This window comes from Plecotus auritus, assembly GCF_963455305.1.
Source record: "Plecotus auritus genome assembly, chromosome: 13".
NCBI lineage: Eukaryota > Metazoa > Chordata > Mammalia > Chiroptera > Vespertilionidae > Plecotus > Plecotus auritus.
This window is the reverse complement of record NC_137779.1, coordinates 29,534,279-29,562,180: the sequence shown is the minus strand read 5'-3', so window position 1 is coordinate 29,562,180 and position 27,902 is coordinate 29,534,279. Positions and strand designations below refer to the sequence as shown.

At 64.2% G+C, this 27,902-nt stretch overlaps 2 protein-coding genes across 2 annotated transcripts in view; one reads left to right on the top strand and one right to left on the bottom strand.

Moving 5' to 3' along the window:
* The window catches only part of RSPH14 (radial spoke head 14 homolog), a 53,290-nt gene continuing 25,388 nt past the window's right edge, over positions 1–27,902 (top strand). Inside the window, exons 1-4 of the mRNA XM_080649852.1 lie at positions 1–45; positions 2,322–2,576; positions 4,174–4,276; positions 5,036–5,154. Coding sequence (XP_080505978.1) covers positions 2,378–2,576; positions 4,174–4,276; positions 5,036–5,154 — 421 coding nt within the window. The 5' untranslated portion in view covers positions 1–45; positions 2,322–2,377. The remainder of the gene's footprint in view (positions 46–2,321; positions 2,577–4,173; positions 4,277–5,035; positions 5,155–27,902) is intronic.
* GNAZ (G protein subunit alpha z) overlaps positions 9,469–27,902 on the bottom strand; it is a 35,044-nt gene continuing 16,610 nt past the window's right edge. Inside the window, exon 3 of the mRNA XM_080649851.1 lies at positions 9,469–10,759. Within this exon, the coding sequence (XP_080505977.1) occupies positions 10,415–10,759 (345 nt within the window). The 3' untranslated portion in view covers positions 9,469–10,414. The remainder of the gene's footprint in view (positions 10,760–27,902) is intronic.

Here is a 27,902-nt window from a genome sequence, read left to right as displayed (position 1 = left end):
GCAACCACGTCGCCTGGCAACGGGCGACCGCGCACGCTGAAGCAGGTGAGCCTGCGGCACCAGACAGGGGCCTAAGACAGGGGGACAGGGGGCCCCCCCAGACCCATCCAGTCTGGCTCACACGGGTCCCGCGTCCTCTCTCATCCGCGGCGGGACTCCCGCAGCCCATGCCACATGCAGGAGGGCAGGCCCCTTGTCCCCGGAGCCCAGCATTCCCTGCAGGGGGAGCCCCAATCGGAAATGGCCGCCTCCCCCCCCCCCCCCCACCAGCCGGGCCATCCGTCTCTCCTTGTCACCTGGTGCCTAGGATCAGAGTGGGGCGGATTCTCTAACTGGGGCAGAACCCTACAGGGCGGGGCCTGGCGCCGCCCCTAAACACCCGCAGCAGCAGCCACTCCCACCATGAGGACCACGGCCAAGGCATGTGGAGCCCGGGGGTGCCCCGCTCAGGGGACGGTGCACATGCCAGCTCGGGGAGCAAGGGAAGGAGGTGCTGTGATCAAGTCCCCTTTGCAACCGCAGAGACTCACAAAGAGGAAGAAATTGTCAAGGGCCGCCCATGGCCTGGGTCTGGAGCCGGTTCTGAGCACTAAGCCACACTGCCTATAGCTGCTCAAAGCGTGTGTGTGTGTGTGTGTGTGTGTGTGTGTGTGTGTGTGTGTGATAAAAACAATTCATGCCCTAGCTGGTGTGGCTCAGGGGATAGGGCGTCGGCCTGCAGACCGAAGGATCCCGGGTTCCATTCCGGTCAAGGGCGCGTACCTGGGTTGCAGGCTCCTCCCTGGCCCGGGGCCCTGGTCCGGCATGTGCAGGAGGCAACCCATCGATGTGTTTTGCTCACATCGATGTTTCTCTCTGTCGTTCCCTCTCTCTTCCACTGTCCCTAAACATCAATGGGAAAATATCCTCGGGTGAGGATTAAAAAAATTTTTTTCACCTTTAACTTTTTTAAACGTAAATCCTGAATTCCTCTTTTGTGGGCGCGTCAGGAGCATCTGAATGGGGGCCCCTGATGGGCTAAACTCAGCAGGGGTCCTCAAACTTTTTAAAAAGGGGGCCAGTTCACTGTCCCTCAGACCGTTGGAGGGCCGGATTATAGTTTAAAAAAAACAACTATGGCCTTAACCGGTGTGGCTCAGTGGATAGAGCGTCGGCCTGTGAACTGAAGGGTTCCAGGTTCGATTCCGGTCAAGGGCTTGTACCTTGGTTGCGGGTATATCCCCAGTGGGAGGTGTGCAGGAGGCAGCTGATCGATGTTTTTCTCTCATCGATGTTTCTGACTCTATTCCTCTCCCTTCCTCTCTCTAAAAAAAAATCAATAAAATATATTAAAAACAAAACAAAACAAAAAACTATGAACAAATTCCTATGTGCACTGTGGGCCCGGGACGAGTCGGCTGCTAAGCAGGACAGGCAGCGGCACCCAGCGGGCCAGATAAATGTCCTCGGCGGGCCGTAGTTTGAGGACCCCTGGAAAGAGCTGGCCCCGATTTGAACACTGGCTCCCCATCTTAGCAGCTCTGCTTTCCCCAGCAAGCGCCTTCTCCCGGAACCTCACCTCCCTCCTTTGTGAGATGAGGGTGACACAAGTCCCCTTCTTTGCGGTAGCTCATGCAGACGCTAGCTCTCGCGGGCACCAGGTAAGTGTTACGTTAGTGATCGTATTAGCCAAGGGTGGGCGGTGTCTTCCGGCGGCAAGCATGGGACAGCCTTGGGCAAACTACGGCCCTCGGGCCGGATCCGGCTGTTCTATCCGGTTCTCTTGCTCTCCCCTCCGCTCCTTTACTTTGAATTTATATTAGTTCACACAAACACTCCATCCATGCTTTTGTTCGGGCCCTCCGGTCCAGTTTAAGAACCCATGGTGGCCCTCGAGTCAAAAAGTTTGCCCACCCCTGGCATGGGCGGACTCCGCAGTTCGTCGTTGGGCTGCTACTTACTTTCCCGGTGCCTTGAGCAGATCCCTTCGTGGTCTCAGTTTGCTCATCTGTAAAATGGTTGTAAACATATCCGCCCAGCCCAGCTGGCGTGACTCAGTGCTTGAGTTTCGACCCAGGAATCCCCGATTCGGTTCCCGGTCAGGGCACATGCACAGGTTGTGGGCTCCGTCCCAAGTAAGGGAGCGTGCAGAAGGCAGTTGAATGGTGATGTTTCTCCATCATCCATGTTTCTATCTCTCCCTTCCTCTCTCTCTAAAAATCAATAGAAACGTTAAAGAAATATCCACTCAGCTGGGCTTACCGTTCTGAGGATCAAATGAGAAGTAGCTTCTAAATCACGGTGGTAACAATGACAACGTTTGGGGTTCTTTTCATCCGTAGTTTCCGCAGAGCTCCGTTTTGAAAGCGAGAGAGCCGCCTTCTGCAGGTGTGGAAAGATGGCCCATACCTGGATCTCGATGTACCTGCCCCCCGACATCAACCCTGCCCAGGCTTCCATTGCGTATGGCTGCCGGGCCCTGCCCAAGCTGAACGAGGAACTGCAGTCCGAGGACCTTCGGACCAGGCAGAAAGCCCTCATGGCCCTGTGTGACCTCATGCATGACCCCGAGCATGTCTATGTGGCCATCGACATAGGTGAGAGTGTCCGGAGCCCAGGTGACCATGGCTGGGGTCTGGAGGGACAGACACAGAGTCGCGGAGGTGGGAGCAGTTGAGGTGACCCGCCCAGCTGGTCAGTCCGTCCTTGGAGGACACCCCCAGCAGCCGACCCAGAGCCACAAAGCAGCCCTCTCTGCTATGGCTTGGCCGACCAGGTGCCCACAAATCCACCCAAGAGCCCTGGGTCTCTGTCTCATCCACAAGAGATAGGCACGCACCCTGTTGGAACCACATGGTATCTGGGACCCCGTCCCTTGTTTCTCACTCTCCTAACGACCAAAAGAAACGCTGAGGTGGTCCTAGTGGCCTGCCACACCTTTCCCAGATCAGCACATAATGAGTGAACTGCCACTTCTTCCCCCGCCTTAGCTGAAGGGCTGACTAAAAAAAAAAAAAAAATAGCCCTAGCTGGTTTAGCTCAGTGGATAGAGTGTCAGCCTGCGGACTGAAGGGACCCAGGTTCGATTCCAGTCAAGGGCACATGCCCAGGTTGCGGGCTTGATCCCATTGTGGGGCATGCAGGAGGCAGCCGATCCATGATTCTCTCTCATCATTGATGTTTCTCTCTCCCTTTCCCTTCCTCTCTGAAATCAATAAAAATATATTTAAAAACAAAAAACAAAAAACAACAGCTACCTAATAAAAGAGTAACATGTTAATTGACGGTACCTTCGAGATGCCCACCAGCCAATCAGGAGTGACGATGCAAATTAACCCAACAAAGATGGCGGGTTAATTTGCATACACAGGTGCTGAGCGGCTGGGGGCGTTCTGCACCACCCCAGCTGCTCCGGGCCTCTGGGCAGCGTGGGAAGGCGGAAAGGTGGCTCCGGGCCGGAGGGAAGGCGCTGCCAGCAGCCGGGGGAAGGAAGGCCCATTCTTGCATGAATCTTCGTGCATCGGGCCTCTAGTATATATATATTTGTTGATTTCATAGAGGAAGGGAGAGGGACAGAGAGATAGAAACATCAATGATGAGGGATTGAGCCTGCAACCCGGGCATGTGCCCTGACTGGGAATCGAACCAGCGACCTCCCGGTTGCTGGGTGGATGCTCGACCACAGAGCCATGCCATCCAGGCTCCAAATGCATTTTTTTAAAAAAAATATATTTTATTGATATTTCACAGAGAGGAAGGGAGAGGGATAGAGAGCTAGAAACATCGATGAGAGAGAAACATCGATCAGCTGCCTCCTGCACACCTCCAACTGGGGATGTGCCTGCAACCAAGGTACATGCCCTTGACCGGAGTCGAACCCGGGACCCTTCAGTCCTCAGACCGACGCTCTATCCACGGAGCCAAACCGGCCAGGGCCAAATGCATTTTCTTACTCCCCTGGTGCGACTGCGAGAGAAGAAGGTGCCGGGAGAAGTGTGCAGGCAAACTCATGAGGGGCTGGATGAAATGGTCCCTGGGCGGGAGCACACAGAGCCCCCTGCTGGACGCTGACACCCTTCCTAAGTGCCACGATCCCTCTGCCGATCGCGGTTGCCGATGTGGGCTCACCCCTGGGCTGCTGGGTTGGCTGAGCTTGGAGACTGATGAATGCTCAGAGGTGTTTCTGCCCCCCAGGCTGTCTGGAGAGCCTGAGAGCCCTGCTCAGGGATACCAACCACATGGTGCGGATCAAGACCACCGAGGCGCTGTCCATCATGGCCACCCACAACGTGGGCAGGTGGGCCCCTGTTCATGGAAACCCATGCCAGGCTTTTTTGTTTGTTTGTTTGTTTTTTCAGCGGGAAAACAAAAAGCCGGGAGCCAGAGAACTTGGACATTCCATTTGAACAGTTCATTTTCACCCCACGTACAAAGGGTTAGGCGTTCATCCACCCCCAGAGCCAGCAGGCCTTTCTTTGGAGGTGGGCTGTTTCCCACTTATTGCTGTTTCCCGTCCCCTCTGGGACTTAAACCACACCTGTAACTTCGTCCACTTTGCAGCCGTGGTTTCTTTCAAGAAGAGCAGGAACTCAGACATTAATGAGGGAATCTGTATGCAAACACCTTCTATGGTCTTTTTATAATCATCTCACCTTTCTTTTTTTTTTTTTTTTTTAATATATTTTATTGATCTTTTACAGAGAGGAAGGGAGAGGGATAGAGAGCCAGAAACATCGATGAGAGAGAAACATCCATCAGCTGCCTCCTGCACACCTCCCACTGGGGATGTGCCCGCAACCAAGGTACATGCCCTTGACCAGAATCGAACCCGGGACCCTTCAGTCCGCAGGCCGACGCTCTATCCACTGCACCAAACTGGCCCAGGCTGGCCTTGCTCGTCTCTCAGGAAGCCAGAGGGTGTGGCCTGCAGCTGCCTGCGCGGGTTCAGGATCCGGGGGGTGGTGGGTGAGGGGGGTGGGCGACGGACACCTGATGCTCCCCGGGGCCTCTCCAGGACTGGTCTTGGCCGTGTCTGAACCCAGCTTCTCCTCTCCAGGGACGGCTTTCTGAAGCACGGCATCATCGCCGTCCTGTCCAACCTGCTGAACGACCCCCAGCCAGCCTGCCGGGAGAACCTGCACCTGGCCTTCAAGCACCTGGCCCAGGTGCCCACAGGTAGGCCCCCCATGGTCGCTCAGCAGCCCCTCAGCCTCCTGGCCAGGCCCGGCGCGTGCCTTGCTTCCGATCAGTCTAGATCACAAGTTTGAAAGTGATGCTTTAAAAGTCCGCCTGCGGACTGAAGGGCCCCGAGTTCCACTCCGGTCAAGGGCACGTACCTCGGTTGCAGGGTCCTCCCAGAAAAAGAAGAAGTCCACCCTCGTGCGTTGCTGGCAGAATCGGCTCTGGGCTCCGGGGACGGGGACTTGCACACGCCTTTCTTTAACGAACCGTGGCTGATTCTCCGGTGTGGCCGTGGTTGAGAGGCACCGAGATATTGGGGTGTCTCCAGGACAGGCCAGTGCTTGGCGCTGAGCCCCGGGCTCACCATGTGGGAATTTTTAAAGCATTCAGAGAAGTAGAGAGACTATGATCATGGATGTCAGGTACCATCACTCAGCTTTGCTGCATCTTAACATTCCACCATATTTCATAGGCGCTTGAGATGGTTGTTTAAAAGCCCCACCCCATCCAAGTCCCCTGTAACCGCCTCTGCTCAGCACCCCCTTCCCCCGTTCTCCTTCGATCGTTTGGGGACTGGATCGCCACGGCGCCTCTATATTTTACCACCGATGTGAACAGACACAGATCTGTCCTTGCGTGTTTCCCAGCTCTGTGTAAACGGGTCTCGCTGTCCATCTCTCTTTGCTGTTGAAACAAGGCAATGCTGTCATTCTGACATGGACCCATGTCGCATCATGGGCTCTATTTCGCGATGAGGACCACGGCACACCCCTCTGGAGCGCGGGTGCACCCTCACATGCCACATACTCACCCCGCCCGGCCGCCGGGCCGCCGCTGCTCCTGTTCCTGAGCCGGGAGGCGCTCGGCGGGCGGAGGAGAGCGTGGTGGGGCCTGGAGACCTCGAGCCCGCCCGTTGCCTGCTAAGTCAGACACCCAGACTTGCAAGGCCGCGTTAAAGGTCTGTTTTCACCGAGAGAGAGAGAGAGAGAGAGAGAGAGAGAGAGAGAGAGAGAGGGAGGGGGAGAATGCAAGCCTTCAGCTTGGCCCGAAATTGCACGTGCTGCCTCCTAGTCAGCGACCCGATGGCGTGCGGAGCCGGTGGCTGTGTGTGCGGCTTCTCCGTCTCCCGGGACCACGGGCAGCGGCATCGTCCCTCTGTCCGGAGCCGCCTGGGCCTCCCCTCCTGCCCAGCGCCTCCCGGGAGCCTGTTCCTCCCTGACCCCACTTCCTATCGATCGGAGGGGACGTTGCATTTATTCGGGTGCCATTTCCTGGTCCAGCAACTTTCCACTTGAATGCCGTCCGTTTCATACACTGTGCGCGCGTGCGCTGTTTGGGGTGCTGGTTAAGATAATGTGCCGTTTCAGGGCTCAGGAAGATTGCCTGCCACAGATCCTTGTCAAAGTGTTAAGCGTTTTGTTTTTCACGTTGATCTTGGGAAGGTCCCCGGGATGGGATTTTATTTCTGTGCTGAGGTCTCCTTGGCCAACGCTGGCTTAATGACAGAAGCTCTATGGTCCCGCCCCCCTGCATCGCCACCCCCCCCAGCCCCCCGCGTCTCCTCCCTGCAGACTTTTCTGGAATCTACACGCTCTGGGGGTACCGAAGGGTCGGGGCTCTGGTTCTGACAAGCCCCATGCGCGGCCACATTTTTAAAGGTCGTTGGTTAGTTGTTTTCTTGCTGCAAGTCACTCACCCCTTCGTTTGTTTGACAAATGTGTTGGGGTGTCTGGCGGGGGATGGAGGTCTTTCCTTTGAGCCCTTGCGCTGGGTGGAGTCTGGTTTACGGGCTGTTTTCCCAAAAGGAACCAGCAGGGGGCGCCCCAGGACTGTGACAGCCCAGCTGGGCCCTGCTGTGACCTGGGTCTGGGGTGGTGCCCTTCAGGAGAGAGAGGGAGAGGGAGGGCAGAGGCCGCCAGCCCAGGCTCCCGAGCGCCTGCCTGCGAACCTGGAGGACACATGTCTCCTTTCCCCGCCCGGTGTTCAGCTCCAGGGCTGAGACTGGGGGCTCTTGGGTAACTGGATTTTGGGGTGCAGCTGAACAGCCAGGGGGTCCCTGGAAGTGTCTCCCTACCAGACCCACTGGCCATGCCCAGGCCCCCTCGGGCCCTCTCTCTGACGGTGGCCTTGGGCCCTGACTGGCATGCCTGGGAGTTTGGCCCGGCCCCCCACCCCCGCCACCCCCATCATCACTCGCTCCTGTGCGGGGCTTGGAGCTGCTGGCCCAGCTTTCCCCGCGGTGTTGTAAGGACCTGACCCTGTGTGCAGCCTGGGCTTGGGGGTGGCTGTGGGGGTGGAGCAGACGCGCCTCCCTCGGGGGAGAGGCTGTGGGGATGTGCTGGGGCCTCTCCCAGGGCCGGGCCCGGGAGGGACAGGACCCAGTGGGAGATTCTGGACCCAGGTTTGATCCTGGTGGTTTTGAAGTGCTGGGGAACATTCCTGGAGTCATACACCCTCAGGACTAGAGAGAGAAATCGGGGGGGGGGGGCGGGGGGCTGTGTCCAGGGGGAGCTGAAGCCGTGGGGCAGGGGTGGGGGCACCAGGGCCGTGTCAGACTGACCATCTTGATGGGCAGTGGAACGCTCCCAGCCCCCTCCAGCCGTGCATTTTTAGGCTAGCGATGCTCACTGGTCCTTTCACAGCCGGAGTCGCAATGATTTAAACCACACGTCACTTCTACAAGAGTCCCCTTGGGCTTTTGCCGTTTGGTGATGTTTTGTGGGAAGGTGTGAAGGGGATCCCCGTGTGGGCACAGGGGCGGGGCTGGGCGGGGAGAGAGCCAGGTTCCTGGGTGACAGGTGCTGAGTGTCTGCGTGTGCACCTGTGCGCACATCTGCCTGCGGCCCCTCACCCAGGGCTCGGTGTGGGTGTGAGTGTGGGTGCTGGACTGGAGGCGGCGACGAGGGTGGCTCTGTGCTCCCCTGGGCTCCTGATCCTTCTGTCCAGGGACAGAGGCAGGCGAGGATGCAGGCCTCGGGAGGCACATCCCCTCTGCTCCGCCCGGGAAAGGCGTCTGCACCACTCCCTGACCTTGACCTCGACCCTTTCACCTATGAAACGGGCCGCTGCAGACGAGCTCCGTCATGAGTGTTAACGGAATCTGCGAGGAGCCCGGTGCCGGGTGAACAAACGCCTGTGACTTCTGATCGGTGCTTCCCCCACACGGGGGTGCTCTAACCGGAGTCAGCGATGGTGGGCCTCGGGGCGCCTACAGCTGGTGCCACGCCCTGCAGCACCGCCCTGCCCTGACGGGGGTGGTCAGCACCCTCCCGGCACCTCTTCTGCTCTGCGGGGACAACTCTGACCCTGGCGGAGGTGTCTTTAGGGTGGGAGGGGTCTGGGTGACCGTGAAGCCTTGGTGGGTCTTGGGGGACAGTGGGAGGGCGGGAGCCATCATCACCCCAAACCTCAGCGCCTCGGGACACATGGGCCTGGCAGGGTTCCTCACATTTCAGAAGATAAGTTTTTCTTTAATTTCAGAGAGAGGAAGGGAGAGGGAGAGATGGCAACGTTAATGAGGAAAATCACGGATCGGCTGTCCCCTGAATGCCCCCTACTGGGGATCGAGCCCACAGCCTGCAGCCCGGCGGGTGCCCTGACCGGGATCGAACCGTGACCTCCTGGTTCCTGGGTCAGTGCTCAACCACTGAGCCACGTCAGCCGGCAGGCTCCCCACGCCTGCAGGCTCTTTCCTCTCTTGAGGGCGTTTGTTCTTGATGTGCATTTCGAGATGAGTTACCTACGTGTGTGTGTGTGTGTGTGTGTGTGTGTGTGCGCGCGCGCGCGCGCGCGCGTTTGGGGGGCGAGAGAGAGGGACCTCAGGGTGGACGCGCCCGGCCCTCAGCCCTGCACACGCAGCACCCGGCTCGGCTGGCTCGTTCGGGACATTTTATTTTCTGAAAGTAGACAATCTTTGCCTTCCACACCACACCGGCCCCGCGTCCCTCTGTACGTCTCTCCAAGTCCTTGGCTGTGCTTCGGCGCCGACCTCGGGCACACGGTCCCGAACAGAGGCGGAGAGAGGAGCTCTGGCAAGGTCTCGGGGCGCCTTCCCTCTTGGCGGCAGGGGGTTCGTATTTACACGCGATCCTCGGCCGAGGTCCTTCCACGGCGGCAGGTGCCACGGGCCCTGGGCCAGAGGGCGCGGGGCTGGGGTCCCAGCAGGGCCTCCCTCAGGCTACCAGGCTGGCTGAGCCTTCACAGGAGGCAGAGCTGCTCTCAGCCTCGGGCGCGGTGGGGGCCAGGACCCATCTCCCGCCTCCCCTCCCTCTCCTCGCAAAGCCAGAGAACTCACTCTTCAACCATCAGGACAGTTAGCTATGTTCACTCGCCCCGAGGCGAAGAACCTTCTTTAAATACGTCACATTGAATTTTCTGAAACAAAAACGAAGCAGAAACCGCACCAGGAACAGAAGCAGGGGACAGTCCGGATAACAACTGTGACACTCGGCAAGCTAGACACGAAAAGGACCAGCTGAAAAAAATAGGTTCCGAAAATCCGCGTTTTAAAAAAACAATACTCGACTGCATTTGAAATGGTCTGTTTTTTTCCTGCGAAACACCACGAGGTTTGGCCAAAAAAAAAAAAAAAAAGGTGTCGGAGAAGAAGTCCCAGGTCTAGAAAACACGGACGAGCAGCAGGGAAGCCGGAACCCAGCTGGCCTCGCCGGAAACCGGTGGCGCCACTCGCGTGGCTGTCGCTGCAGCGTCGAAGCTGTTTACAAAGAGCCGCGAGTGGCGGAGGTCTGGTCAGCGCTGGTTCCAGGCGCAGAGCGTGGTCCCCAGTGGCCGGGGTGGGCCTGTCCAGCGAAAGGAGCTCGGACCCTCTCCCGGTCAGCGACAGGGTCCCTGTTCTAGGGTACAGCTGGCCTCCAGGTGGCCCCAAAGCCTCCCCCTGCAGTCCCACGGGGAGGGGGGGACCCCATGCAGAGTGGGGCCAACTCGGGGAGGGAGAAGGGAATTGGGGAATGTGGTGACAGCGCCTCAAATCTCCAAGAGACCCCGACGCTTTGGGGCGCGTCGCTGTCTCCAGACTGTGTGTGCGCGTGCGTCTACCTACCTAGCAACCTATCCGTATATGGTTATGTCTGTGGAAACGTGGGGGCCAAGGAGGCGGAGGGGCGGGGCGGGGGGGGACGTTCTCCAGGCCCCGTTTTCTGGCCCTGGGCTGGGTCTCCCCAGCACGCGTGGGGCAGGGGCGGGGGCGGGCCCCCCCCCGGGGTTCCGTCGCAGGCAGCCGGGCTGGCCGGGCCCCTCAGCAAAGGCCTATGTACTTGAGATTGTTCTGAATGATGACGTCGGTCACGGCGTCGAAGACGAACTGGATGTTACTGGTGTCGGTGGCGCAGGTGAAGTGGGAGTAGATCTCCTTGGTCTCCTTGTTGCGGTTCAGGTCCTCGAACTGCCGCTGGATGTAGACGGCCGCCTCCTCGTAGGTGTTCTGGCCCTTGTACTCGGGGAAGCAGACGGAGAGCGGGATGCGCCGGATCTTCTCGGCCAGCAGGTCCTTCTTGTTCAGGAAGAGGATGAGCGACGTGTTGATGAACCAGTTGTTGTTGCAGATGGAGTCGAAGAGGCGCAGGCTCTCCGCCATCCGGCTCTGCGGGGAGGGACACGCGGCGTTAATGGGGGGGCTGCGAGGAAGGACCCCAGACCCCCCACGGCCGAGCCTCCCGGCCTGGGCCTGGCCCCCACAAAAGCACCCTTCCGGCCCCAGCCGGTGTGGCTCAGTGGATAGAGCGTCGGCCTGCGGACCAAAGGGTTCCAGGTTTGATTCCGGTCAAGGGCACGTACCTTGGTTGCGGGCGCCTCCCGGGCCTGGACCCTGGTCGGGTGCGTGCAAGAGGCAACCCATCGATGTCTCTCTCCCACAGCGATGTTTCTCTGTCTCTCCCTCCCTCTCCCACTTTCTCTAAAAATCCATGGAAAAACATCCTCGGGTGAGGATTAAAAAAAAGAGCATCTTCTGTTGGGTGTCTCCACTGCCAGGTGCGCTGTCTTCAGTCTCCCACGGGTCCTGCCGCCCTGACGTGGCTGCACCCCCTCCACGCCCCGGGCCCCGCACGGGCTGTAAGAGGCGCCTCCTCCGGGTGCTGACGACACGTGGCTCCGGGGCTGCAGCCTGGAGGATGGACGGGGCATCTCCAACCTCACACCCTGAGGGCCTGCCCGCCCCACCTGCACGTGTAAGCTCGGTCTCCCGTGGGGGCGCCGCGGCGGCGGCGTGAGCCTTTGCCGGGCAGTCAGCTCCCCCTGCGGGGGGGTGGGGGGGTGGGTGGGTGGGTCCCACCCGTCGAGCCCCGACCCTGCCGTGTAGTACTGGGTCCTCAGCCGGCGTCGGGGAGGGAAGGGTGGCCGGTGCTCCAGGTCAGAGGTGGGGAGGCTCGGCTCCTCTGTCCCTGCTGGGCCTCGGGGTCACTAGAGGTCACATGTGACCAGGGCAGATCCCGTGCCGCCTGGCATGGCGCGGAGGGCGGCTCAGGCACAGTGACCCCAGCGCGCGGCCCCGGCCCCTCTACCACCCTCCTTCGGAGCCTTCCCGGGCGCTGCAGCCACCCTGGGTTTTCAGGAACATAAAGCAGATGTCAGTGTTCAGAGGACCCAAGTCAGTGGGTCTGACGCCCGACCCCGCTGTTTCCACAGGAGCTGGCGGCTCCCACTGCGGGGCGCGGGGCGGGAGGGCCTCTTGTCCTAGGACGCGGAGAAGCCGAGTGTGCGAAGCCCAGAACCCGTTCCGTTTGGATCCGGGGCTTCGGGTTTAAGAACTTTTCTGACCAGATTATACCACCGACATGGTAACCTCGAAACGGCCGCCGCACTGGCCGTGCGGACACGGCGCTGCCTGCCTGATCCCCTCACCTTCCTAGTCCCACTGCACAGATGAGGAAACTGAGGCTTAGCGGGGCAGGAAACGTGCTCCGAGTCCCACAGCCCAGAGCTCCAGGCGGTGCTGTCGGGCCCAAGGGGGTCACCCCAGGGTGGGGGTGCCTGGGAGGCTCCCACGGAAACCCTGCTCTCCCTCGGACCCTGAGCTGTCTGAGGCGCAGGGCGGACAGCCTCAGTGCTGAGAGGGGACCAGCTGAGCGGGGGAGGATGCTCAGAGGCACGGCCGGCCGTTACCCCCGACAACAGAGAGGCTGCCCCGAGAGCCGGCGCGCCGCCCGGCGGATCATGTTCTGCAAAAGCAACGCTGGCTGCGTCTTCTTTAGAACAAGCCCTGGGAAGCGAGGCGGCTCGGGTGTGGGGGGCCTTCTGCAGCGATAAACGGAAAGCAGCGCCGTTCCCAGCAGGGCCCGGAGGAGCCGCACTGGGCCGACGTGGGAGCCGTGCCGGGCTGGAATTGGCCCGTGCCGCTGGGAGAGTTAGCGCTAGTGGGTTCCTGGAAGCCAGTCGCAAAGACTAACAGCGCTGTCGTTTCTCAGGGAGTGATGTCATAATCAGGTTGCGCAGTCCCCACGTTCTACTTGACATCAGCAGTACACGCACCGCTGGCACACATGCATGAATCCGCTGAGCAAATACTTGAGGGTCACACGCCCTGAGGGGCAGTGACAGGTCCCAGCCCGGCAGGGGACAGAGCCCGAAGGCTGAGAGGGGGAGGTCTGGCCACCGGCAGGTGGGACCCAGCAGGCCAGTGGCTGGGGAAGGAGCTGGGGTTCAAGGGTGGGTTTGCAAGCCCCGAGTGGGGGCCAGGCAGAGGGGACAGGACATGGTCAGGGTCCTGGCGCGGGACCTCCCTGCGCCCTGCTGGGTCACCTGGCGGCTCTGTGCCCAGCCCGGCTCTGTTCGGGAGAAGAGCGTGGCGTTTGGGAAGAGGCGGCGGAGGGGGCTCCCCCACACGCTGAGAGGGTGCCCGTGTGCAGGACACGAGCCACGCAGGGGCCTCCCGGGGCTCAGCAGGGAGACTGCACCAACCGCGCCTCCTCTTCCAGCCAGCAGCCCCCCCTGCCCCCCCCCCCCGGCGTTTCCCTGTCCCACTGCCAATGCAGCGGAGGTGGGGACGCTTCTCTCGGCAGACACGGACCCTGGAGATGCCTGTGGGGCCCGGGGTTCATCTGCACCTTCGTTTATAGAAATAACACGACGCGTGTCGGGAGGCCTGGGCTGCAGGGGAGCCAGCGGGAGGGGGCGGGGGTCACGGCGGGGACTGTTTCCTCATCTCTAGGACGAGCTTAGTTCGTTACAGACGAGAAAGCCCGTGCCCGTGCCGCTGCGCAAGGCCCAGTGCTTTCCCAGGGGAGGGGGGGCTGGGAGGCGGGGCCGTGGCATGAATGAGCTCCATTCACCAGGGACGGAGCCAGCCCCGTGGCTGCCACCCTGCAGCTGGGCCACCGGGCCTGTCCGGGCAACAGGGTGCCAGGCTCCAAGGGCGCCGAGCGCGGGACCTGGCATGGAGGCCGCCTGGCAGTGCCCACTGGGTGGGGCAGAGTGTGGCTTACGGGGCACAGGGTCGCTGAGTGCGTGGCGGGCCTAGTCCACAGTCTGGTGCCCGGCCTCGATCCCGGGCAGGCGCAGGTGAGGCCCCAAGCCCTCTGCTGGGGGCCTGGTGGACCAGCCTGAGGCCCGTGCACCCCCAACTTCTCTAGCGGGTCAGAGAGCAAGTGCGCCCCACTGTCAGACCCGTGCCGACATCCTGGCAGGTGCGTGGCAGGGGCGGGGCGTTGGACATGCCGCCGGGGAACCGTGTGACGGGTGGTGCCACCAGAGCAAGTGCACGTCAAGGATGGCGCCGGCACTCAGGAAAACAGCTCTCTGCCGGCCTCTGTCCCTAAAGCGGGGGCAAGCCGTCCACGGAGAGGGAGGCCTGGGTGCTCAGGGCCTGCTGGGTGGCCACAGAGGCAGGCGGAGGCTGCACTAGGGTGTCCCCGGGCTCCGAGGGGGAGAGGCCAGGCTGTGTCCAGGCCGCAGGCTCACAGCCCTGTGCCTCCCCAGGCAGCCAGCCTACCGAGGCTCCCCGTCCCTCTGGGGCTCATTTCCCTTTCGGGGTCCCCGTGTCCCAGGGGAGCTCGGAGGAGCAAGATCCTGGCTTGTGCCGGGGGCAGGGGTCCCCCTGAGACAAAACGGCTGAGGATGCGACCGTGGGCCCCGCAGCCAGGCGACTTCCTGTGGCTTCTCTGCCGCCCCGGTCGCAGGCCTCTGGTGGGAAACAACAGAGCCTGGGTTTTGACCGCCCCCGCCCCCTGCCCGCCCCGGGGACGCGTGACTGTTAGGGACCAGGTCAGGGCCGTGGTTGGGTTGGGGTGGGTGGAGATACCTGTGTGCCCTGTGTGCGTGTGAAGCCCGGGCACCAGACCTCAGTCTACCCCCAAACTGCAAGTGCCCCCGTCTGCCACTTCCTCCCCTGAACCTCGACTCCCAGGGACCTGGAGCCGTCGGGCATCCGTGGTGGCGGGCACTGCCGCAGGCTCCCACCGTCCTGCGGCATCCCCGACATTCACCCTTGACACCCACCATCTCTAAGGAGCCTCTCTGACAGCCGCCTCCCATCCCCTGGGCCCCACACGTCACACAGACGCGGGGCAGCAGCTGGTCCTGCCTGGAGGCCCGAGGTCCCCTGGCCTCCCTGTGCTGCCTCCGCCTCCTGCCTGGCCGGGGCCTGGAGCCATGGCTGCCCCTCAGCGTGGGTCCCCCTGTCCTCAGGGAGCTTCCAATGCCCATGGGGGCTGAGGCGACAGAGATGGGCAGACAGACAGACAGACAGACAACACGCAGCCAGCCGGCATGGCTGCTGCTTCCCCGCAGAGGCCCGGCCAGGCAGAGGGGGCGGCTGGAGGAGCCTGAGTCATCTCTCGCGCCTGCAGGGACCGCTCACTCGGAGCTCGGCCTCCCCAGGCAGCTCCAGCTCCAGCTCCAGCGTGTCGCCTGTGGGATCTGTCGCTCCACCCCCCACCCCCCGGGAAGCGCGTCCCCTCGCTGGAGGGCAGGGCCGGTGCGCTTGGCTTCCCAGCACCGGGTGGAATCACATCAGCCCGGTGGACGAGAGGGCACGTGTGGCCGCGGTCAGCCACCCACAGGGAGCAGAGGGGCTCAGAGCACGGCCGCCCCCGGGTCCTTTCCGTTGCTGAGCTGCTGAGAGTGTGACAGCAGCTGCCACCCAGGGCGGCCGCTCCCCTCCCTCCACCGAGCCTGAGCGTAGTACCCAGACACTCAGTAGACTTGCTGCCGTTCCCATGACAACCGGGAGGAAGCCTCCACCCTCCCAGCCCAACACACCAGCCCAGACTGATGGCGGGAGGAAGCAGCGGGTTCCTGAGCCCGGCCAGGTGTCCCTCCCTCCACAGCTGTCTGTCACTTGTTGGGGTGCGGGTAGGAGAGGCCTCTGGGGGCTGGGGGGATGCTGCTTCCCCTGAGAGACAGGGCAGCGCGAAGGTCCTTTTAGTGACCTGCCTGGCTGGGGGGGCCTCCCGGTGGGCGGAGAGGCAGGAAGAGGGCGCTGCCTCGCCCATGTCCCTCGGTGGGGTAGGAGCCTCAACAGCCGCCCTGACAGCACTGGGCCTCGCCCCTCCCGTGGGGGCTGTGGTGCGAACCCCGTGCCCAGCTCTGCTCATCTGAAAGTGGCTCTGAGGGGCTCCCAGTGCCAGGGAGAGGCGCTGTCGTGGGCTCCACCCATGTCCCCATTTTACAGATGCAGAAACTGACTCCAGGGCTCACCCGCCTGCCCTGGCCCCTCAGCCTGTGCGTCCCTGTCATTCCCCCACTGCCACTGGCCGCAGGAAGCGGGGAGGGGTCTGGGGACAGAGGTGGGCGACCGGGTCCCTTCTGGTTAGCACTCCCCCCCTTCCTCCTGCAAACCCTGTGCCGCTGTGCTGGGCTGGAGGACGGGGTTCAGGAGGCTAATGAATCCATGAGCCCCTGCCTGACGGCTCCGGGAGCCAGTTGGCCGGGACAGTGCCGAGGGGCGGAGCTTCCACCCGCTGCCTGGTGGGCAATGGGCTCAGGGTGGGGGTGCTGCCTGCGGGGAGAGGCCCAGGGTCAATCAAACTCACTCCCCATGAACCAGGCCACGGTTCATTCCGGTCAAGGGCACAGGCCCGGGTTGCGGGCTCCATCCCCAGTGTGGGGCGTGCAGGAGGCAGCCGGTCCATGATCTCTCTCATCACTGATGTTTCCCTCTCTCCCTCTGCCTTCCTCTCTGACATCAATAAAAATACATTAAAACAAACGAAACCCAACCACGTAGTAACGGGCTGGAGGCCTTGTGCCCCTCCCAGCGCGCACCTTGTCTGAGCCCAGAGCTGAGGTGCACGCTCAGCCCACCGCCTGGCTGTCCCCCAGCACCTTTGCTCTGGACCCCAGGGTCACTCTTGGCCACACCTGAAGCTCCCACCGAGTGGGACAGAGCAGAGAAGGAGCAGCCTGACTTAGAGGCACCGAGTCCCCCGAGGAGGGTCACATGTGCCACTGCCCAGCACCGCACAAGGCAGAGGGCGGGAGGCTGGAGGACGGTGCTGATGGATGAGCTGACGTCGGGGTGGAGGAGAACACGCTGTCCCTTCAAATCTGTGCAGGCCTCTCCTTCCCCGCCACGTCCTTCCGCTCTTGCTGGGACCCGCCTCCCCGCTCCTGCTCTGACTCCCGTCACCCACCACAGCCAACCGGGTCCCTTCCGCCCTGGGCCAGGCTCTCCAGTGGCTCCCATCACGAGTGGATGGTCGAACACCCTCCGCCTGCTCCCAGACCATCCCGTGCTCCCTCTCCTCCCCCTCGGGGCCATGCGTCCCTTGTAAGCCACGGAGAGGCCTTCCCTGACATGCCCCCAGTCACCATCGTTGTGACCCTTTCTCTAACTGGCTGCGCGGCCTGGAGCACCACGGGACCCGCGTGTACGGCTCCTGGTCTGCCCGAGTGCGGTGCTGTCGGTGGCAGGCGCCCAGGAGGGCGGTCTGCCCAACCCGGGCCACGGCAGGCGGGCCAGATGGTGCCCGCTGTGTGTGCTCGGAGTGGCAGCCGCTGTGCGGGGGCTGGGGTGAGAGGTGGCGTGTGCGTGCGTGTGTGTGTGTGTGCGTGCGTGTGTGCCTGAATGCCCCCGCCCGCCCTCCCACACAGGTGCCCCTGCCCTGGGCGGGTCTGGGCCACGGAGGGTCAGACAGGGAGGGTGGGAGTGGTCTCCCCTCGCCCCCTCCCATGCCCAGCGTTCGGCGGGGACCGGGGAGGACAGCAGGGCTGGGTACCGTCCTGGCCTCTCGCGGCCAGTGGACGGCGTCCTTTCTCACTGTAGCGCCGTCCTTCAGCCGATCGACCTGGCAAAACCGCCCGAGAAGGCGTTGGATGAGCAAGGGCCCCGGCCTCGCAGTGATGGGCTGTGCCAGCCTGTGTCGGTGGGTGAGGCCTCGGAGTGTTTTCCTGGTTGAGCCCCTCGTGGCCAACCCCCAGGGGTCTGTGTGCAGAGGTCCCAGGCCTGACTCCGTGTGCTCCGGCGGTGGGGACATGCCACCCCGCCCGCTCCCGCTCCTCCTCCCCCAGCTGCCACCTGCAGACACGCAGCCCCGGGGCCACGGACGTGTTAGGAGGGAGATTAGCGAGCGGCACAGAGAGATTAGCAACCAGGACGCGCACATCTCCCGCCACCAGACACGCCTGGGCCTCGGGTCTTCACGGACGTCCCCTCCCCAGGGATGAGGGGGCTGGGAGAAGGGCCCCTCCTCCTCGGGGCCTCTGCGCCCCAGGGAAGCCCATTTCAGAGCGGCCTGCGGCCTGGGGCCAGCGACAGATGGGGCTTCTGTGGGCGGGGGTGGTGGCGAGGAGCCCAGAAGTCAGCCGCCGCCCGCCTGCCCCCCGCTTTCCGGTCCAGGGGCCATTGCACGCCTCACAGTCACCGCGGCGGCGGCCTGCGCGTCACACTGCGGCTGTTTAAACAAGATAACGCTGCCGCCGCCTGCTCCCGGCCCTAATGGCCTCACACCTGTCCTGAGCTGCCAGGAGCGGCCGGCGCCTCGCCTCTGTGCTCCCCTCCCCCGGCTGGCCTGTTTGCTGGGGCCCGGTTCCCCCCCTGGACAGTGTGGGGGGCGGGCGTGGCCCTAAGTAACAGAAAGGGGAGCAGCCTCCCGCTCCCCAGCCCCGGGGGCCGGGGGGGGGGGGGACAGCGCACCTGCTGAGCCCCTGGGGCAGCGCGGGCCCAGCCTCCTTCCTGCCGCCCGCGTCTCCCACCCGGTGCCTGGGTCCAGCCACGCCCACGGCCCGCACGAGCAGTGTGGTCAGTCCGGCTCCCACCCCTCCACTTACTCCGTGGCCGAGCGCACGCAGCACACAGGCTGTTCCCAGCCCTCAGCGGTGGCCGCCCAGCGAGAGGGCGGCCTTCAAGCCCCAGGCCACTCAGGGGCCGGCACAGGTGGCCACACAACAGCCCTGGAGCCAAAGCCAGGCTGTGCCCGCCCAGGGCCCCAGCGCGAGCTGGAGGTGGCCCTGCCCGAGAGCACCTTCCTGCCGCCAGGCGGGACCTCGCCCATTGGGGGCGCTGTCCCTGGGGAGACGGAGCAGGCCAACCAGGACCCTGGCGGCCACCACGCCTGTCGGCGCTGCTTCTCCCAGTGCAGGCCCAGCGCCCCCGACACACACATCCCCGTCTGCTTTCTACTCAGTGGCCCTCAGAACCAATGACCTGCAGACCATCCCTGCTCCCATGAGTACGGCACAGCCGGAGCAGTGGGCCCTGGATGGGAGGCATCCTGGGACTGGGGGTGACTCAGACAGGTTCAAGGACGCCCCCTTCTGGGACAGCAGGTTCCCAGGACGACACGGGGAGCGTTTGCTCTGAACGGGCCTGGGGCGCCCGGGTCCTGCTCCCCCATTTCATGCCCAGGGACCGAGAGGGAGGGCCTGGCTGCGGGCCCGCGGGAGAGCATGCCTTTCCCAGTTGGTTGTTGCTCCAGTGAAACGAGAACTGTTTCCTGTGTGTTTGCTGGGACACCTCGCTGGCCTGAGCCCGGCAACCTGCTGCCAGTCACTGGGGGGACACTGCGAGCAGCAGGGTGCAGGGCCTGTGGCCTGGGAGCTGCCAGCGGGCAGGCCCGGCCTGGGGCTTGAAGGCCGCACTCGGGCTGGGCGGACCCCAGAGCGAAGAAGCCCCTCCCGTTTCCGCTCCAGAGGACGCCTGGAGCCCTCAGTCTCCCGGCCTGTCCGACCCGCTTCAGCCGGCAGGCACGCCCTCCGGGGCACCGCCCGGGCCACACCTCGGAGCAAAGGCCGGTGGAACCGCTGGCCGCGGGCGGGGCCGTTCCTGCAGGGACGTAGAGGTGGGCACCCTGCCTGTGGCCAACAAGATGGGTTTCAGAGAGAGAGGCTCGTCCGTAAGAAGTCCTGGGTCCCCACGGCCATGCACGCGCTGCGCAGCCACACGACTGGGGCGCGTTAGGGAACTGCAGGCCCCGGCGCTGCCACCAGGGCTCGGCCCGGGCAGGCTGCTTCGGACCCCGTGCCTCGCTGCCTGTGCCCATCACGGCGGCTGGTGGCTTTATCCTGCCGGGGACGTGGTGGTCCGGCAGGCACCGGGCAGGCGCTAGGACTGCCAGCAGGCCCTTCGGAGGAGCTGGCGCAAGTTCCAGAGCGATCAGAGCGCCGGGCGAGGGCTCCTGAGGTTTCTGAGCAGCTGCTCCAGGCAGGAGACGTCTCCATCCCTGGCCGCCGACCTGGTCCCAAGGTGCACAGACAGCAGCCAAGAGGCTGGTGCCCAGCACGGCCACTCCCCGGCCCGTCAGCCACAGGGACTGGCCGGACCGAGGGCCCAGGCCGGGCCGACTCTGGACAGGGATCAAGGCTCGGCCTCAGCACCGCGTTTGCGCCGAGCCTGTGGGCGGGCTGTGAAACCCACGTGTGAGCCGAGAGCAGCAATGTGAACCCCACATGAGAGCCGTGGCTCGGGGCGGGTGCGGGGGGGGGGGGCTGTTTTTGTCGTCGGCACCCCCTTACCTGGTGAGGCTCTCAGCAGCTGACGGTGCTCCCCAGGGCTCACCCCCGAGCCTCTCAAACGAGGAGGGGAGGTGAGATAGGCTGGGCAGGCCACTTCTGGGCCCCGAGCCTTCGTCTTCTCTAAGGGTGACACCTGGTTGTGTGGCTCAGGGGTCAGTGACTCCTGGGTGGGTCCCCAAACATCTCCTTACACCTGCGTCATGCCCAGGGCCCTCTGCACGTCTTCTACCACAGGCAGTGTGGGGGAGAGTGTGGGGCAGTTCAGGGTGACCCTAGGCCAAGCCTCAGGTGGGCAGGACTCCCGGCAACGGCCAGGCTGCTGGGGACAGGCTGGCGCTGTGAGTGGCTGGAGTGAGGTGGCTCGGGAGAGGGGCCGAGCTCGCGGCTGTGCCTGCGGACAGAGCCAGAGCGCTGGGCGGAGCAGGGACAAGGCTGGAGGGGAGGGTGTGCCGGAGGCTGGACGAGTCACTGGGTCGCGGCCTCGGTCTGACCCCTGCAGCCCCGGGGATAGCCAGGCTCCCGGTCCCCAAGGGCTCCTTGCTGTCCAGAGGAGACCTACCCTTGCAGGGCCTCCCACAACTGCAGCCGGGTCGGGGGTGCCCCAGGAGAAGCACGCAGCAGGCCAGGCCTGGCAGTGCCCCGCGTCTTTGCTCTGAGATGCCGATGCCAGGTCCCCTGGTCGGCTGGGCTAGACAAGGCCAGCCCACGAGGTCTGGGCGTCAGAGGAGAGCAGGTCAGGCCTGACCAGCACCACCCTGTCCTGACTCTGTAGGGGCTCTGGCCTCTTGATGCCATGTCCGGGGGGGCCTGTGCAGGACGGGGGCAGGGGACAGACAGCTGCCCATGACTCTGCAGAGGCCTCCCAGGGCGACAGAAGCAGGGCGCAGGCCGGGACGCCCTGGAGCCCCGTAAGCCCAGAACGGAGGGGTCTGCCGCTCCGAGCAGCATTGTGAGAGCGGATGGAGTGGCAGAGCGGGGAGGCGACAGGCGCACCCCAGCTCCACCCCGTCTCCCCCCGTCCCTGGATGGCTGGGGTTGGATGCGGTGCCTGGGGCCCGAGCTCCATGGCCCCCAAGCAGCCCCCCGGCCCCCCCAGCGCCCACGGCCCCCTTGGCCCCCCCGGCCCAGGCTCGATTCCACGAGGTGCAGATCAAGCCCAGATTACCACCCCACCCTCACCCCAGTCTGCCCAAGCCCCGCCCCTGAGGTCTGGGCCCCCTTCTCTCCTGCAAGTTAGTCTCTGGGGAGAGGAGGGTTCCTGGCTTTTCTGCACCCGGACAGCTGCTCCTCGGGGGACCCTGAGGCCAGCCCCAGCGAGCACCCCTCCAGCCCTCCAGGGACTGCACCATGCTGTCCCCATCTGACCGAGGGAGGAAGGGACGCGCGTCTCTGCCTGGACGGCGATTCGCGAGGAGAAGGCAGGGCCTCCCAGCTCCGAGCCCCTCTGCGCGCAGGGCTCTGTAACCTGCCTGGGAGAGCGGGCCGTGGGGTGGGGGACGGTGGAGCAGGGAGCCACTCTGGCTGATCACCGTTCCAGACGGGATGGATGTGAACAGAAAGAACATGTGCGGTCACGGGCGAGAGCGGGCATCGCGGAGGCGTCACGTCCCGGAGGAGCTGACACACAGGGACCCCGCCCGGCTCTTCCGAGACGGACAGTACATCCTGTAATTCACGGATGACTGAGCCGACCAGCAGGCCCCTGGCTGGGGTCAGAGTCGCCGGATGTGGTCGCGGGTGAATGTTTAACAGCCCACCGGGAGGAGGCGGATTGGAAGCGGCTGCCGAGTTCCCTGCTGCCATGACTCTCACCGGGTGGATTGGCAGCTACCAACTCGCTGTCAAATGGCCCACAGGTTCCTAAAGATTGGACACTCGACCCTGAGCCAGCGCCACCCAGCTCTGCCCTCCGCGGGCTCGTGGGACAGGGAGGCCATGCCCGTAAGCCCAGGCTCAGCCTCCTCTGCACCTGGGCCCGCTCTCCCCACACGGGCTGGTCAGCACTGGGGCAAGGCCCCCACTGGAGCCCAGCAGGTCGGCTTCTTGTGTAGGGAGGGCCACCGCCTCAGAGATCCGAGGAACACCCAGGGCACCCCCATAGACCCCGCCAGGCACAGGGTAAAGCTGCCACGGTGGAAGAGGTGCCGCGAGGGCCATCACGAGGGGGTGCGCCCGGCCATCACGAGGGGGTGCGTCCGGCCATCACGAGGGGGTGCGTCCGGCCATCACGAGGGGGTGCGTCGCCATCACGAGGGGGTGCGTCCGGCTATCACGAGGGGGCGTGCCCGGCCATCACGAGGGGGCGTGCCCGGCCATCACGAGGGGGCGCGTCCGGCCATCACGAGGGGGCGCGCCCGGCCATCACGAGGGGGCGCGTCCGGCCATCACGAGGGGGCGCGCCCGGCCATCACGAGGGGGCGCGTCCGGCCATCACGAGGGGGCGCGTCCGGCCATCACGAGGGGGCGCGTCCGGCCATCACGAGGGGGCGCGTCCGGCCATCACGAGGGGGCGCGTCCGGCCATCACGAGGGGGCGCGTCCGGCCATCACGAGGGGGCGCGTCCGGCCATCACGAGGGGGCGCGTCCGGCCATCACGAGGGGGCGCGTCCGGCCATCACGAGGGGGCGCGTCCGGCCATCACGAGGGGGTGCGTCCGGCCATCACGAGGGGGTGCGTCCGGCCATCACGAGGGGGCGCGTCCGGCCATCACGAGGGGATGCGTCCGGCCATCACGAGGGGCTGCGTCCGGCCATCACGGAGGGAGGGCGGCTGACGTGCTCAACGGCAGGGCTGGTCCACGATGAGGAGATGGGACGAATGGAAAGGCCCCACCAGGCGTGTGGAGCGGGGCCGAGGGTGGACACGGAGCAGAAGGGCCTGCCCGCCCCTTTCCTTCGCTGACGCAGGACCTGCTGGGGCGAGGGGGGCACCAGGCGGACAGGAACAGAGCCGCGGAGCCGCCGGTGTGACGGGAAGAGGACGGAGGAAGTGCTGTTGCCAGAGGCCCCGATGGCTGAGTCTCGCCGGAGCAGAGGGAAGGATTCTCCATCCAAGAAGCTGAAATGTCAGCTGCCAAGTGCTCGGGCCCAAAATCGGTGCCAGGCTGTGCTGCGGGGCCTGGGTCCCCTCCCTCCACCTCGCCCAGGCCCACCACGGGCTGGAGCTGGTGCCCCACTCAGACTACGCGAAGCCCGGGGCCTGGGGAGCAGGTACCCATCACTGCCGGCCATTGACCGAGTCACGGGGGCCGCGGGCTCAGACCCAGGCCCACTGAGGTGACAGCCAGATGACCTTCGCCTCTCGAGAGCCATGACAAGGACCGACAACAGAGCAAAGGACCGTGGAGGAGGCCAGGGCCTGTAGAGACCGCACAGAGGCTGTTCCTAAGTGCGGGCAGCACCCCGCGACCCGGCTGTGGGAGCTGGCCGTCCCCCAGCAGCTGGTCACCCCTAGCAGCTGGTCACCCCTAGCAGCTGGTCACCCCCTAGCAGCTGGTCTCCCCCTAGCAGCTGGTCACCCCCTAGCAGCTGGTCACCCCCTAGCAGCTGGCCGTCCCCCTAACAGCTGGCCGTCCCCCTAACAGCTGGCCGTCCCCCTAGCAGCTGGTCACCCCCCAGCAGCTGGTCACCCCCTAGCAGCTGGCCGTCCCCGCAGCAGCTGGCCGTCCCCTCCAATGCTTGGGACGCGTCATGGCCACAGAGACAAAGAGCTGGTCCGAGCTCCCAGGGGTCCCCGGCTGGGGAGCACTTGACCAGCTGAGCCCTGTGCCGCCTGCACCTGCCCACACCGCCAAGGGCCTGACTTTCTCACGGCTCTGCCCCTGCGGAGCCTCTCCGATCTGTGCCTGGGGCTGTCCACGCCGAGGGAGCCAGGCCCCTCCACTGGCTGCGCCCACCTCCTGGCTCTGGTCCAGGAGATCGCTCTGTCCCAGGGTCACCATCATTTGTGAGGTTTCAGACAAGTTGCATGTGGTCCCGGCACACCATGAGATCGGAAGGAGTGCTCAGGGAAGCCAGGCCTGGTGGGGAAGGCTGGTGGCCCGGCAGGTCAGTGGCACCTCCCTCTGGCACTGTCCCAGGTCCCCAGGCCAGGGTTCCTGGATCTGTGTCCTCAGAGAGGGAGACAGAAACATCAATGGTGAGAGTCATGGATCGCCTGCCTTCTGCACGCCCCACACGAGGGATCGAGCCCACAACCCGGGCCTGTGCCCTGACTGGCAATGGAACCGTGACCTCCTGGTTCCTAGGTCGATGCTCACCCACGGCGCCACGGGGCCGGGTGACATGCCGTTTTTAAAGCACAAACACAAGCTCCCTTTTCGGGCCCGTGACCAAGCACAGCGGTGCACTGTTTGCAGGACAGCCCCAGCGGCCCCTCCCAGGGTGCACTGCGCATGCCTGCTCCCACTGGGCCCGGGCACCCGGGGCTTCCCCAGAAGGGCTGAGCGTGCCAGCACCTGCACACCCAGCAGCCAGGGCCCTGAACTCAGGCTCCTCCCAAGCCTGCCTGCCCCCAGCCCGCAGGTTCCTGAGCACCACGTGTGCCAGGCCTGTGCCCACACCGCACAAGGCGGGAGGACAGGTGGCTGTCACCTGTGTGTGGGGGGAGGGGCTTAGGGGCCTGGCAAGGAGGGGCCATTGGCCAGGGCTGGGAGAGGTGACCCCCTAGCCTACAGTCTGGCTGTGTAGTAACTGCCACTTGCAGAATTTAACCCCCTAGAGCAGGGGTGGGCAAACTTTTTGACTCGAGGGTCACCATGGGTTCTTAAACTGGACCGGAGGGCCGGAACAAAAGCATGGATGGAGTGTTTGTGTGAACTAATATAAATTCAAAGTAAAGGAGCGGAGGGGAGAGCAAGAGAACCGGATAGAACAGCCGGATCCGGCCCGCGGGCCGTAGTTTGCCCACGGCTGCCCTAGAGGGTATGTCCTATGTCCCACCTGTCCCCCAAGGGACCCTCCTTGACATGTCAAGCCGCTACCTGCAGAGTAAGCAGTGGGGACACCAGGCCTCCCATGGGGAGCCTCGCTGTGGCACAGACCACCTGTGGCCCCAGTCAAGGTGGGGATACCCCTGGGGACCACTCCCTGCTGGGTCCTGAAGGAGGGGCAGGTGTCACCAGGCAGCACGAGGGTTGGTAGAAATGACACTGTGACTGCCCTGGGTGAGAGTGCTCTCCTACCACAGTCCCTTAGCAGCTTAGTGTCAGGCCCCACAGCAGGCTCACAGCAGTTATACAGCAGGCGAACAGCAGGTGCACAGCAGGTATACAGCAGGCGAACAGCAGGCACACAGCAGGTATACAGCAGGCGAACAGCAGGCACACAGCAGGTATATAGCAGGCGAACAGCAGGTGCACAGCAGGTATACAGCAGGTATACAGCAGGCGAATAGCAGGTGCACAGCAGGTATACAGCAGGCGAACAGCAGGTGCACAGCAGGTATACAGCGGGCGCACAGCAGGTATACAGCGGGCGCACAGCAGGTATACAGCGGGCGCACAGCAGGTATACAGCGGGCGCACAGCAGGTATACAGCGGGCGCACAGCAGGTATACAGTGGGCGCACAGCAGGTATACAGTGGGCGCACAGCAGGTATACAGCGGGCGCACAGCAGGCTGCCACAGGGCTGGGAACAGCGACCCTTTGCTAGGAATGGGGCAGTGAGCAAGCTGCTATGTCTTCACCTGGGAACACGCTGACCCTTCCAGGCAGGCCTTTTAATGGGTCTCGTCTGAGGGGTCCCTCCACTATTAAGTGGCCGCACAGTCCATTAGCACATCTGCAGGGGCTGAGGTTGGGCAGCAAACACCCCCGCTTTTCCCTGAGGGTCCCAGCAGGGTACTGGGCTCCCCCCGTCAGGGCACTGAGGAGGGGGCAGAGCCCATGACGCCGGCAGGCTGGGTGAGGGGCTGTGGCAGAGCTCAGGCACAGGGCCCCGGGCTGCCAGGGTGGGTGGGTGAGGGGCTGTGGCAGAGCTCAGGCACAGGGCCCCGGGCTGCCACGGTGGCTGGGTGGTCTCTGCACGAGTGGGGCCAACGGCTGAGCCTGCAAATTTGTCTTCCCTCCTGGAAGGGGCCAGGGGGCAGGCAAGCAGGAAGGCCGAGCCGCCTGGGAGTGGCTCTCCCTGAGGGCAGGCTGGGGCAGGGCGGCCAGGCTTTCCCACGGCCGCCACCAGCTGCAGGCCTGGGTGCCCCCACCTGCCTCCCCACCCGTGACAGGGACAGCAGGCACGGCTGCTGCCCCGCATGATCAGTCAGGTGACGCATCGCTGGGCTGTGCTCCGGCCTCCCACGCTGTCTAGGGAAGCCCCATAGGAACAGTGAGGCCCAGACTGGGGCCCTGGGCGCCTGTGGGGACTGCATGGGGGATGAGGACCCATGAGATCTGCTGGGACGGGAGCTGGGTCACTGTCAAGGCTGGCTACGGCTCGATGCCCTGGCCCGAGAATGCTCTGGAATCCGCCTCCCCCTGCCCAGGTGTTGCCCTGCGCTCGCAGCAGCCCTCCATGCCCAAGAGCCCAGAGATCCCGCCGTTACCCTTGGCAACATGCTGACGCAAATGCCAGCGGGCGGGTAGGGGGCTGTGGCTCCTCTGCCGGGCTGGGGGAGGGGGCTCTGCTCGCCCTGTCAGGGAAACGGGGCCCCAGAGCCCAGTGGGGGTTGAAGAGCTCTGAGCTCGGTGTCTCGGGGCCCCCTGCCGCCTTTGGGTTCTGCAGGTATCAGCGTGGCCTGTTGTTGGCCAGGGCCCAGGGCAAACAGTGCAGGGCCCTCCAAAGGGAGAAGGAGGCGGCGGGGTGGCAGCCCTGCCCAGGCCGAGGCGGCGGGCGGAGGGGGCAGGGGTGCAGCGGCGGCGGGCGGCGGCGGCGGGGACCAGCGCTGTCTGCAGCACTGGGAGAGGCAGGCTCTCCTCGCCGGCTCCCGGGCGGCCAGCCCACCTCGAGGCCGCCGCAGCGGGAGGAGTCGGGAGGGCATTGTCTCTCTCAGAGCTGCTTGTTTTCCGTCCCGAGATATTGCTGGTGGAGCATGAAAGGTCAGAACCATTTGGAATCCAGTGAATTTCCAGCCTCGCTTGCTTGAGTTTCTCAAGAATTTCCTTTTCTGGTGAACAACCACCTCCCGGGCCTGCCGCCTGCGCCTGCGAGGCCAGGGTGGTAGCGGAGGCGGGGCGCGGCCTGGCTGCCAGCCCCTCCCTTTAGAAAGTGCCCTGAATGGCCCTGGAGCCCAGCTGCCTCCAGGAGGCAACACTGCGTACAGAACCCCACGTCCAGGCCAGCAGCCTCTGTTCTCACCCTGGGCTCCCACTGTGGCTTCCCGCAGGGACAGGGCAGGAGAAGCCAGAGACACGAGGCCCCGGGGACTGCCTGTCCTCCTGCCTGTCCTCCTGCCTGTCCTCCTGGCTGTCCGCTCAGCCTGGCAGGGCAGCCACTCGCTCGCACGGGAGCTGCGCCGCCCTGTAGGAGTGACCGCAATGTGGGGGCGCGCAGGCACCGGCGGAGGTCAGGAGAGGCCTTCCAAGGAGGTGACACCTGGGATGAGACCTGGAGGGCAGGGGCAGGCGGGCGGGTGCTTAAGGCTGCAGAGAGCAGAGCGCACAGCACGGGGGGAATGAAGCGCACACAGGCCAAAGCAGAGAGAGAACAGAGAGAGAGCGCAGAGGGGAGGCGAGGATGGGCTGGGGGGGGGGGGGGGAGGAGGGCCTCGGGCAGAAGGCCTGGTCCTGGGCCACGAGTGAGGACACGTGGGCCACCTCCTGGTTGACAGGGCGGAGATGAAAGCAAATCCCTCCACGGAACCCCGGCCCAGCTCCAGGCCCGGGCACACCTGTGGACTCAGGCT